Raw genomic sequence first — 13,074 nt, forward strand, 5'->3', positions numbered from 1 at the left:
ACATAAAAAAAACTACAATTTCTGCGCTTACTATGAGTATTGTCTCTGAGGCAATTGCACTGGATGTTGTTTTTCATTTGACTCTGTTATAGACTATTGACCAGGAACAAAAAGTCGCCAAAGTGGATACCTTGTCCAGGCTTTGGGGCATCATATGATGAACCACAGCTCAGCACTCCCTTCACTATTCTCCTGGGAGGAAGAGTGGTAGGTGCAATAGCCTACAACAATTGCAACGAGGTACGCTGTGCTTCTTATAGGCTTGACTGGCTGAAATACCCTGACAACACTATGCTCTATCACTTGATCAGACTGTGATTCTTAGAGCATTTTCTGCTGAGAGGTCACAGGGCAAGTGTTCTACAGTATTGCTGTCTTTGGTTTAACACAAGCATTTATATTTTCCAAACAGCAATGTCCTATATCACAAATTACCACTTTTCAAGTGTATCACATATCGGCAAAATATTTTTGAAAACCTCATAATCAAATCAAATCAAAAGTCTTTATTTAGATATAAAACAAATATCTTTAAAAGAGAATTTCCGTTTCATATTATTTGCAAATGCTAAAAACAGTACAAACAGTCAAATGCACATCGAGAATATAAATAATCATCTCCTTGGTCTCCTAGTTACAAGAATTATTAAAACTGCTCCCCTAAGCTGTGATTACATACATAAAACAAACCATGATCACAAGGTACTATTTAAACTATTCTTATCACTAATTGCCTAATGGTTTGAGATTTTTAAAATGCGTTAATTAATTTAAAACAGGTAGGGAAAAAGCTGTGGCAGACCGCGATATGCATACTGGATCAAGTTTGTCAGTCTTATGTTTAGATCTGTATTATCTGGGCTCAAAGTCACAATAATGGCTTGCCTACAAGTCCGAACACCCAGCCGATTCCATTCCCCCCTCAGCTTAAGCCTACGTTGGAGGTCGAAGGCGGGGCAAATGCAAACCACATGCAGTAGCGTTTCTGCTACTTCGCCGCACCCTCTGCAAGTTGTGTCCTCCTCCGTACGGTGCCAGGGGGGTAAATTTTGCAAAAATCGCCAGTCGCCCATTGTAATGGTTATGAATCTGCGTTTTAAATACAGTGAATAAGGGCTGGAGAGATAAGTGGCAGGGATTAGCCGATTGTAGGAATTAATAACTGCCCACGAGTGACTTCGTTTTAATAACTGCCCACGAGTGACTTCATAAATTAAAGGCAGTTACAGTATTTTGCACACAAGAAGATAGATCACAGTAATGATATTGTTTTTGGAGTGTTTTATTATGTGTGTGGTGTCCACTGGCTTCACACTCAATGAGTGGCCTTCATTATGACTAATGTTATTAAAGGCTGAGTACTGTAGTTTGCGCTTTTCACAGTGCTAGAAACGATCAGATGTGCAGTTGCCTGTAGTTCCGTGGTCCTGTATGTATGTATGTAATGGTAGAGGTATAGAGCAAAACTGGGCGATAAGCAAGAGAGTGCTGAACACAGGTGAGAGCTTAAGGAGCAATACAATTGAATATGGAAGGTAAATAACAGAAAAGACCTACGGGGCATAGTAGCAAGAACATCGTTAAAATTATTGCTGCCTTAGCGGCAGGAAACGGCCAAAAAATGGCGATAATGGGCTAGCCAATATGCTTTATAGAATTCCAATAGAAGCCCAGGTTAGATGTCCTGCACATCTAACCTGGGCTTCTATTGGAATTCTATAACGCATATTAGCAAGCCCATTATCGCAGTTTTAGCGGCAGTTTCCTGCCATTAAAGTGGCGATAATTTTAACAAGGTTCTTGCTAATATGCCCCTAAGTCCATATTTGGCATCTGTTCTCACCACTCAGCAACACAATGTGCTGAGCTGCATGAAAGGAAGACGGAGGACTGCGCCGCATTTACCATTATATGGCGTATGGCGCATGGCGCATTCCTGTACTCTCCTTGCCTGGCACACTCAGTGCAGCCAAGCGCCAATGCAAGCACTCTTGTGTCATGGTGCATTGGTGACTGCGTTGTAGGTAGGATTGTCTTCTGCAGGAAGGGACGCCTTCCTACACAAAAACAATCCCTAGAGGCTTTTTCCTCTTTTTAAGAGTTAGAAAGAGGAAGCAAGGAGGATAAATAAAGATATTTCTCCCTGTTGCATCTCTGGTTGAAAGGCATACAATTCGGATGCATTCCCAGGTCTACCAGTGTTAGTAAATCCTGGAATGTGTCAGAATACATGGGTGGATGCGTGGGGATCACCCACACTCCACCGATGCAACACCTCCACCACGCAGTGTGACACAAGGCAGCAACTTGCACTGCCTTGAATACACCAGATAAACTAAGCCACGCAGGGCCATATTGGGTGGCCTTGCGTGGCTTAGTAAATCTGATTTTAAGTTTTGAGTCACCCTACTTTGTTTTGCGTGGCACAGCAATGATAACTCTGCCCCCTAGTGTTTGGTGGAGTAATGTTCCTGTAGGACCAATCCATTATAAATCAATAACTTTATGAACGGAGCGAAAGTCATTCAACTTGATCCTCTGTAAATAATGTTGACAATTAGATGCATTGATGATGTTACTAAGCATGAGAATGACTGATTAACTAAATTCGTTCAGTGGTCTGTTGATTAATACAAAAATTAGTTAATGACATTCCAAACGTAGTTTCTAGGGCAGCAGAGCATTTTATGAAAGTGTTACATATTGTTAGGGTGCACAACAGTGAGGGGTAGTTTTACGAGGCAGTTACAGTGGTACAGGTAATCAAAATGAGATCATGTTGTCTATGCCACTTTGGCGGTATGGTAAGGGTAATGTACAGTTGCCACCCTTCATACATAATGTCATCATGCAGTAGCCACATTGGTGAGGGAAAGGATCCTGGTATAGACAGCAGAGTATATCACACTGGCAGTTCGCGCCAGAAAGCCTGTTGGATGTTGCCTGATGAGCACGGTCTTCAGCTTCCTCCTGAATTCCAGAAACGCATAGTGAGTTCCAAAGCCAGGGAAAATAGCTGAGGAAATCCTGTTGCGTGTATTTTTCCCTTTTGCATTGGGGAGTTAGACTCTAAGGCGCAGATTTACTTACACTTTGCTTTAGGTGTGCATCACAAAAGTGATGCACACAAGCACAAAGTGTTGTTTTGGAATTTACTTTCCAGCTCATATCCTAATTTACATTGGAAAGAAGTACTAAAATAATCCAAAGTAGAGGGTTGTGCTACTTTGGCTACTTTGCATCAAGGGATCGTCCCATGGGTGGTACATGGGCATTCCCTTGCAACCATCCAAGGATTTTGAGGCAAAGCCCTATCTACTAAAAAAAGATAGACAGGACTTTATGCCAAAAATTAATGCCTCATCCAGACAGGTGTAAAGTTTGATAAAAGTTTTCTTTCCTTAAAGCTTTTCCAACTTTGCATGTGTGCTACACTATACAGCACGCAAACAAACTCAGAAAAATGTCAAACTTTGTCTAAGCATGGTATTTTATACTGGGTGAGTTCTATTCCAGTACAAAACCTCTGCTTAACATCATGCACACACCCTTGTACCATGTTTCAAGGTTGTGCCTGTTGGTGCCTTGTGCGCCAGTGCTGGGGTGGAAAACAGCAAGACGTAAATGAAAAAGCCTGAAGAGGTTTAGAGACCCACCGGGACCAGCTCCCCTTAACTGGAATTTGCAATTTCCAGGTAAGAAGAGAAGACCGCAACATCTCTTGCAGCTATAGCACTGGTCTGTTTTCTTCCTTTCAGGCGATGCAGCCCCATTTGTTGGTAAACTGTATTACATGAAGCCTTAGTAAACCTGCCCCTATAGATGGCTTGGCTTCTGGTCTAGAAGGAGCCTTCTGAGATAACTTAACAGTGATGATGGGAAGGAATGTTAGTTGTCATATCTTTATAAAACACGTAGGAGCTTATTTTCAAGATCTGTGCACTGCTGGCACATCACTTTTTCCCATATTAAGCCCCTAGCACCAGGGGTGCTAGGGGCTTCTAAATAAGCCCCATAGTGTTGAAGACAGTGAAGGTCCACCAAGGTAATGGTTGTGTCGATCAAGCAGACTGATCATGTCACTACTTGACATCATAACATAGCAGAATCACAGAATTATCTATAGTGATAAAACTGAAGCCACAAAATCTAGTAAGAGCAGCCTAGAAGAGTTTTGAATAGTGATGAGCAAAGAGCATACATTGAGTTACTGCACCACCATCATCATTAAAGTGATCAAAAGTCTCCATCACATCTACTATCAGACAGCTGTAGATGCAAATGCGGGGGGAACAGTCACCAATTTCAAAGATGATTCAGGTGGGTCACCTGATGGGGCTGATTTGGGAATGAAAATAGCATGGTTAAGGCACTGTAAAGCTTTTGTTACTGTAGGAAAAGGGAGACCCTGAAAAGAAAAATTTATTTGTGAAACATTATAGAAATATCAATGACTAATTCCTTTAGGGTATGTCAACACATTCTTTTAATACAGAAAATAATTTCAATGCCCTAGTTCCCGCTTTATCACTTCTTTTGTCATTTTTTACTTATATGGTGCAAACCCACTTAGGGAACAGCAAAATGCTGTCAATCAATTCAGGGGTTGGGAAGGTAGGGAATGATCATGATTTAGCATTGTATGCAGAAGTGGGCAGGGACAGAATAGAAGCCTAATGTCATGGATATCTCTTCTATTAGACCTCTCTCAATCTTGGCCTCATACCTTTTAGGCCTTGCCTATAGACAGTTGTAGCTGTCTATCAAATATATCTATATACAGAGCATTTTGTGCAACAGTTTACATGGTTTTGCCAATTTCTTTCTATCGGCTTTTGTCATAGGAGTTGACTGTAAGTAGTGCCCTCAGATTGTGGCAGTAACGTCTCCTCTGTTGTCAGATCATTCTGTTTCCCATACCCGTCTCTGTGTCCCCAAGTGGGATGTGGCCCTGCTGCCCTCCACTGCTACCTAATGCTGCACATCTCTAATGCAGCTGCTTGTGCGTTTGATTTTGCCACTGCTTGTTTAATAGCTTGCCTGGCCATCTTGGAGTGTTCGATTTCTGTACTTTCAATATGGCTGTGATGTTGTGTCACTTTGCATCACACAATGTGAGGCTCATCTTGGAAGTATACAAATTAATACTCAAACATTGTCATTTTTTATTTTTTTATAGAGTTTTAAGTAGCGGGAACTTGACCCGCTTTACATAGCACCAGTTGCATTATATGAGGACACATTCGTTTTTATTTTTTTGTTAAGCATGGGGAGATTAAGTGATTGCCCAGAATCACAGGATGGTTAGCGTCATTGCCGAGACTCGAACCCAGTTCCCCAGATTCGAGGTTGACTGCCCTAGCCGTTAGGCCAACTCCTCTCCCCATTGTGCTTTGTCTTCAATTTCTGCCACTGTCAAATTGCAAATATAAAAAGAAAACAGTAGAAGGTGGCTGAAGAGGGGTATAGGCTTTGTTACTGGCTTTATCAATGCTTGAATACTTCTAACAACCACCCACTGGCAGAAGCGAGACCCATTGGATTTTTCAATGATTGTTTTTAATGGGTTGATCAATCTCAGGCTAAAGCTGTCATCACTATTTCCTGTTAAAAAACTCTTTGGGGTAATCTAGATCTTTTTTATCAAAACCTTTTGCCTCCTTTCTCTCTATGGTAAACTTTAGACAAATATGTTCCTTTGTGTTTTTGTTTTAGCCAGTTCTCTAATCATTGCATGCTATAGCGAAGGTGACAGGGGAGGCCATGCATTTGTATGTATGTTGAAGATAAAGGTATTGAGATGGAATTCCATGGTGAAGGTCACTGTGAAGGTGCTATTCCTAAAGGGGAACACCCAAACCAAAATAGGAAAAATATCTCCTGTTAAAATAATACTGAGACTCTGGAGTGGAATCCAACTGTAGAGGAGAATTTGGATCCTCTTTTGATGCCTTTCATCTTGCTGTACTTGAATGTGATGTCATTCAGGTGCTTAGATGCCATTTGTAGCTCTTGTGGGCATGGCCATTGATAGCTGTTGCTGCCAAAGAGTGTGTTAAGTTTTTGTTAGTCTGTTTCATGGTTGGAACTGTAGTGCAAAAGTCTTCTGGAAAAGGTTGAATTCAAGGTTATCGTAAAGACTGGCCTTCTGCCTTCAGCTGCACTCGTAGTATTCTCTGGGGAAGATTGAGGGTATTGGAATGTCTGGAGCTGTGATCAGTATCTGCTTAAAAAATAATGAAGGTTTTGTTGTTTGTCTTTTGAGAAGCGATTTGAACATTGACATATCTTTGAAAGGTGTTATAAGGGCTGCGGGTTAAACCTGTTGGTATAAAGGGAATTTATACTAATTGTATATCTGACTGAAGTATTACAGCACAGAATCCTAGGTAGTAATCACTATGTGTTGTGAAGAAGTTTACTCTGAGGGTTTGGGATTCTCTAGAGCAAATGAGAAGATATATGGAGCACCCTAGCTTTACACAGACATATTTACTGTATTACTGCAAAGAGAATTCATAAAGATTTTCTCAAGTTTGCCTCCAATACAAATCTCTGTCAATAAGTATAGCATGGTGAACATAGTTCTGGACAAGTGTAATCTCTCAAAATTGTTTAAAGTTACAGTTTGTTTGACATGCAATTCTGGCATATTGAAAGGAAAAATATTTGAGTTCCACAGGTTTGTCATTTGACTGAATGATACCTGATGTCCTTTGGCAATTCATGATAAGTGCTGCAAAGCTCTGCGAGCCCTTACTGTGCTTCTCATGTGCTCACACAAGGCGTTAGTGAGGAAGTTTACAATTAGTGATATAAATATAATAGAGGAAATAGACTACATGATCAATTCGGAGTCATAAATATCTGATTTGTGCATCCATATAGTGCAAATGGTTTAAACTCTTTCAGACTGAGGTACTACATATTAATATACATTTAGCATAACACAAACAAGAAAATGTCAGATAAAATATGTTTCTTCATCTTCTTTGAATGTATACTTTCAATGTGAAATAAAAATTCAAGCAACCTCATGTTCAGGTTTGTGGTGCAGAAGACAAAAATAAGAGTTCAGCTTTGTGGAATCCTTTCTGATGCAGACGAGGCACTTTGTTCGATGGTGGCCAATTCATTTAACTGCAAGAGTTTTTACTAAAAATATGGTAATAGTCAATATTACCATACATTTTTGTAAATTTGATGATTATGCAATGGTCCTTTTCCTCTGACACAGCCTGTCTTCTGAATTTTTTTCTTCAGTTATCTATCTTGCTGAAATAAAAGAAACAGAAAGTCGTCAATCTCGACAGAATGAGTAGTAATTTGCTTGAGAAAGATATAAAGACAAAGACTGCGTGATCATCGGGCCCGATTCACAGACCTAACTTAGGACAAAATCCTAAACTTACTACTTTTGGTGTTCACAGAAGTTAGGATTTTGTCTTAAGTTTGTCTTAAGACAGACTTAAGACAGACTTAAGACAAAATCCTAACTTAAGTCTGTCTTAAGTCTGTCTTAAGTCTGTCTTTAGACAAACTTAAGACAAAATCCTAACTTCTGTGAATACCAAAAGTAGTAAGTTTAGGATTTTGTCTTAAGTTAGTTCTGTGAATCGGGCCCTGTGAGTCGATCTGCAGGGTCGGCCATCTTGATTCATTCTTGGTGGCAACATGTCAGCCATCTTGTATTAGACTGTCTGGTACTGTCGTTCATATCTTGCTGCAGTAAGCATAATGAAAGACATGTTAGTTCACTATCCAGATACATCAAAAAGTATTACTTTCTGAGGGAGCAACATACTACCCTACACTTGAACGGTTAAAGCTGACTATTTGGGGGAGATAAAGCTGAGGTACCATATTTTATTTAAATTTAAAAAGTTTTATATAGCGCTGGCTAGACCAGGAGGTATCAGAGCGCTTTACATAAGGTTCCACAGAAATTATAAATTACTTCAGTTACACGTTACATCAGTTACTAGAAAAACATTACAAGAGTGCAGAAGACACTCAAAGTAGTAACGTGGGACATTTCTGGTTAACAATTGGAGATTTCTTGACACCCTATTGATTTGCGTTGGTGTTTTGAGATAAAAAGCTAAACTATTCATTGGTCTGATCAGACTCTGCTGCTCCTGACATAACAGAGAGTGAATAAACCTTGATCAGAAATAGCGTTTACCACATTTAAAATGAATTTGTGAAAGTTTGAGTGTCCATTAAAAAAAGAGAGACAATTTGCCATTTATTGAGGGTACAACCTGAATGACTCAATATAGGTGAGATCAACATTTGTACATTTAGTTTTTCAGAGTATATAAGGATAATTTGTTTGTAATTTTAGACTTGAACATGAAGTGCATTCCACAACTCCTAGGCCTTGCAGGGCTATTCCAAGTTACATAGAGAGCATTCTGGAGATTCTTGGTCCAAGGATGAGTAAGAATATACCTGCCCCTCTAGCGGGCATTTCTGAGAAAAGAACGCTCTAGTACGCCTGCAATAGCACTCTAGCATTAAGGTCACCAGAGGTTAGTGGGTTGTGGAGTGAATGTAAACAACTGTCTTGATGCCCAGACATGCAATGGCAGTGGTATACTTACTACTGAATGATACTGAGAACTCTTGCTTTTTGATATATTGAGCGGGGGTTTCATAACGATTTTGGAACATATGATTGTTAGTGATTATTTCTAAAATACCAACATCGGTCAGAAATATTGACATGCAATGGAATTAAATTTGCCAGAATCCTCACAAAACCATACAAAATGTACAAGCAATGTTCAGTAGATGCAGCTTTTGGATACTTTTTTGGGTGAGGTGCAAGGCATACCTCTGTATACCTCTGGTATGGAAATAGCTAATGTCCTTTTCATTTAAGTAATTCTGGTCTTCTTAATTGAAATGAGCCCCGCCCATGAAGGACTACGGACTCTCTTATTTGTGAAAACAATCTGACTCTTTCCTACCCCTGTATGATTGTAGTATTTATTTCCTATAAGGTTTTGCTGTCAAATATGAAAGAATTGAGAGAGGTATCAAGAACAACCATAGATTGGCTCACTTTTGTCTGCGCTGAATGAAGATAGCTACTTTGATTTGGTCAATTCAATCCTCTACCTCAACCGAGACATGAATTTTTCCAAAGCATCCTTTCCTTATTCTGTACTCTGCTGTTCAGTGGCTTGATGATTCTAACTGAGGATTAAATAGTACATTATACAATTTATGCCAGAGACACCGAAATAAACCTTGGTCTAACGAATGTTCCACAGTGTCAGGGAATTTGCAGTAGATGCCGCGACTACATGCATTAATGCAACGCATAATGCTTTTTCTGCCTACATAAAGTCACATTTCAGATCTTACTATTGGAGAGAACAAATCTCAATATACTCACTCCCATTGAACTGGCTCCTGTCTGCAACCTGCACTTTGAACAACCCAAAAAGCTAGAAATCTGGGAGTCATCTTTGACACAGATCTCTCATTCATACATCAAATGAACGTAGTGGTCACATGTAGTGATATGCAATTGGCAATACTTTGGAAAATCATCCCACTTCTTTAGACTCTACACGAAACAGAGGTTTTGAGGAACCTAGTTACAGTGACGGCATAGCTGTACTTCTGGAATGTTAGGACTCTCAAAAATCCTATAGAGAGTCTCAAGATGCTTCCAAACCGGCCTACTATGAGCCTCAACCCTACGAATTATGATGTCTAACAGCCCTAATGTTTAAAACCCTAAGCATTTTTTACAAGACCTAATGAGCAGAGAGCAAGAACAGACATTCCATGTTAAGTCTACCCTTCATCATCTGATGTAGGAACACTGTTTCAAACAGCTGAAGAATATCAACCGTTCACTGGGAGTACAGAGCCCAAAACACTTGAAAGTTCTGAATCTTCAACTGAGGGTTGAGCAAAAGTGTACGGGCCCGATTCACAGAATGAACTTAAGACTCAATCCTAAAGTTACTACTATTTTGGTATTCACAGAATGCACTTACTACTTTTGGCATTCACAGAATGAACTTACTACTTTTGGTATTCACAGAAGTTAGGATTTTGTCTTAAGTCTGTCTTAAGTCTGTCTTAAGTTTGCCTTAAGACAAACTTAAGACAAAATCCTAACTTCTGTGAATACGAAAAGTAGTAAGTCCATTCTGTGAATGCCGAAAGTAGTAAGTGCATTCTGTGAATACCAAAATAGTAGTTAGTTTAGGATTGAGTCTTAAGTTCATTCTGTTAATCGGGCCCAACGTATTTAAAGACCTCTACCAAGACAGAACTATGATATGATCATTCATTGAAGAATTGACCCAGAGCAGTATCTGCACAATGTCCTCAGTCCCTCACTGTCCGAGGTGTACTGCAGAGGTAATATACACCAAAAAAGCTATGTTGCTAACTATCAAGCCAGGACTGCCATATGTACAAGGTGAAAATTGTCACCTTGTAGACCCTTAAAACTACTGATTGCTCTGACTAGGGCAAGTACTTTGGCTTTATCAGGTTGTGGTTCCTAAGTCTGTAATGCAATCAAGGTGCCAATAGTTCTAATTTGGTTAATGCCTGTCAAGGTACCCAGAAAACGTGAACTGGGACCATTGTCACCCTTCAAAATGTGGAGATGATTAGTCCTTTCTAAGTGAAACTTCAAAATGCAAAATGGTCTTGCTGAACCTACCTGAAAAACGCCGAGTCCTGCCTGAGCCCGTGGAACCTGTGACTCTTTGCCTGCGCTCCGGTCTCCCTCCCGCCGCCGCTGTAGTTTCATCACACGGCCGCCGAGTGGAGGGAGACTACACCTCCCAGCCTGCCCTGCGACCCGGAAGCCATCACCGGGGTCACCGCGCCCGGAGGCGCTTCAAATTGACGGCGCCCTCCGCGTCGTGGGACGCGAGCGGGACGCTCGAACTAAGCCCGGACAAAGGGCGGACAGTCTAAGACAGTCCAAGACTGGCCACGACTGGACTGGGCCAAACCTCTCGAGAAAAATACAAACTGCGTGGTGAGGTATTTAGATATTTATGCCTCCTGTTTAGACTGTCCCTGGGGGAGGTGGGTTGAAGTGTTTGCATATCGTCATTGTTACGGGTCTTGAATACATTCCTTATAATTACTTAGTTGTTATTAGACCAATATATGTCTAAACAGAAGACCCCCATTGCTCCCACCAACACTATGGACAATTATTTAGTGCAGGTGGTGGCAAAAATAAACAATGAGCGGAGGTCTTCCCTGGCTCTTAGCGTTTCACCTACATCTCCGCAAGGGGGAAACCTAGGTATGATTTTGACAGATATGGATGCAGTAAATGTTATAGATCCACCTACTCTGCATTTTACCGATGGTCTAGTACCAAACGCTTCTATGGCTTCAAATTCAGAAACAAATACTGACATTATAGTGGGGGACGATATAGATGCCCTCCATCATGAACTAGAGTCAGTCGAGGGCTATTTGTCTCCATTGGTTCCTGTCCCCGCTCCAAGAGTAGTCAGAGGGGGTACTAAGACTCTCCCCAGAAGAGAAGGGTTGAGGTCGAACAGGAAAAGACCAGCAACTCCCCCTAGTAAGAGTGCCATAGAAGAAAAAGTGGGAGAAGAAAATGGGAGTACAGGTTGGGATGACACTATTATAAAGAAATTCATGGGTATGTTGGATAATAAATTAAACAGGATAATTAAACCGTTGTTATCCAAAATTGATCACCTCACTGACAAAGTTAATAAATTGGAGATTCTTTTAAAAACTTCCAATGAAAATGTGGGGGAAATACCGAATTTGGTACTGGATAAAATCATCGAAAAGCAATCGATAGAAATTACATCTGGGGGAGCAGTAGATGTCTTAGCTCCCATTCAGATAACAAGATTAAATCCTGATACACAACCAACTAACCCTGCTGTCGCTGGCCCATCACCTATCCCAGGGAAAACCACAGATCCAGGCCCAAATTTAGAGACAGATCCTGTGGAGCTAATTATAGAAGCGTCACCCCTGATTCTTGTTCTTGCAAATGTGCCACCCCTGAACGTAGGCCAGATCGAGCCACCTGAACTATTGCTAAACAAAGCACTAAATTGGTTGAGCAACAACATGCACATTTCTCCTTGGGGAAAAGAAAAGCTGACAGATGACCTGATCACAGCAAGACGAGTGAAGTGGATAGGGAATAAACCCCAAAAATTTGCGGGGGACTGTGTGGTATTGAATTTGAAGGGCCCAGAAGTACTACCGGAAATCCTGCTTAATCTATTCCCACCACAACGAAGAACGGCAGAATTAATACCACTTACGCTAGACTTCTTCTATAGCAGAAGAGGACTAGTGGCAAAGCCTAGTGTTTTAAGGACCAAGTGGGCTGTTGTGGGTAGCAGAAGTGCTAGGGATGGCCCAAGATGTGATTGGGGGTTGCAACTGGAAAATAGATTTTCGGCCTTATCCAATCTAAATGAGTGCGATTGACTCGCAAGGCACAAATATCTGCCAGCTATATCACAGAGAAGGCAAACCAAGGGAATGGCAGATAACTCGCCATGCACACAACCTAGCAAACAGCTATTAGAGCTCAGGGAAATTCAAGATTCAAAATCTGGGGAGGTAGATAAAGACCCTTATGGCAAAAAAAGGGCAAGGGCAGAGAGTGAGGTAGTATTGGAGGGTGGAAAAATAATGAGTATCGACCCGGTTGAAAATGTTGAGGACATGGGTTATCCAGGGCCACACTTAGAAAAATCGTCCCTGACTCTTATTTCGTGGAATATAGCAGGTATAACGAATAAGATATCCACCCCTGAGTGGGCTGATTTTATTGACCAACACGACATTATCATGCTGCAAGAAACTTGGTCAATAAATCCAGTTTTTCGTCATGGGTATTTAAACTATCACATACCAGCAATTAGAAATCATATAGGACGTCCTTCTAGAGGCCTACTAATTTGGATTAACCAGTCGCTGAACTGCTTAATAACACAAAGATCATCTCCATCAAATGATATTTTATCATTAAATATTAGATGGGACAGCGGCCAAGAACTGGCTCTGTTCAACGTC

The 13,074-nt window shown here is 40.8% G+C and overlaps 1 protein-coding gene across 2 annotated transcripts in view; it reads right to left on the reverse strand.

Annotated features, from left to right (window-relative positions):
• Positions 1 to 4,407: 4,407 nt before the first annotated feature.
• Positions 4,408 to 13,074, reverse strand: part of SVOPL (SVOP like) — a 509,809-nt gene continuing 501,142 nt past the window's right edge. Inside the window, exon 16 of one of the 2 annotated variants that reach the window (XM_078672922.1) lies at positions 4,408 to 7,275. In XM_078672922.1, the coding sequence (XP_078529048.1) occupies positions 7,264 to 7,275 (12 nt within the window). In that variant the 3' untranslated portion in view covers positions 4,408 to 7,263. Of the gene's footprint in view, positions 7,276 to 7,629; positions 7,724 to 13,074 lie in introns of those variants that run through there. The other variant, XM_078672864.1, reaches the window with a different exon arrangement.

Source organism: Lissotriton helveticus, chromosome 1_1 (assembly GCF_964261635.1).
Source record: "Lissotriton helveticus chromosome 1_1, aLisHel1.1, whole genome shotgun sequence".
In the NCBI taxonomy this organism is placed as follows: Eukaryota; Metazoa; Chordata; class Amphibia; order Caudata; family Salamandridae; genus Lissotriton; species Lissotriton helveticus.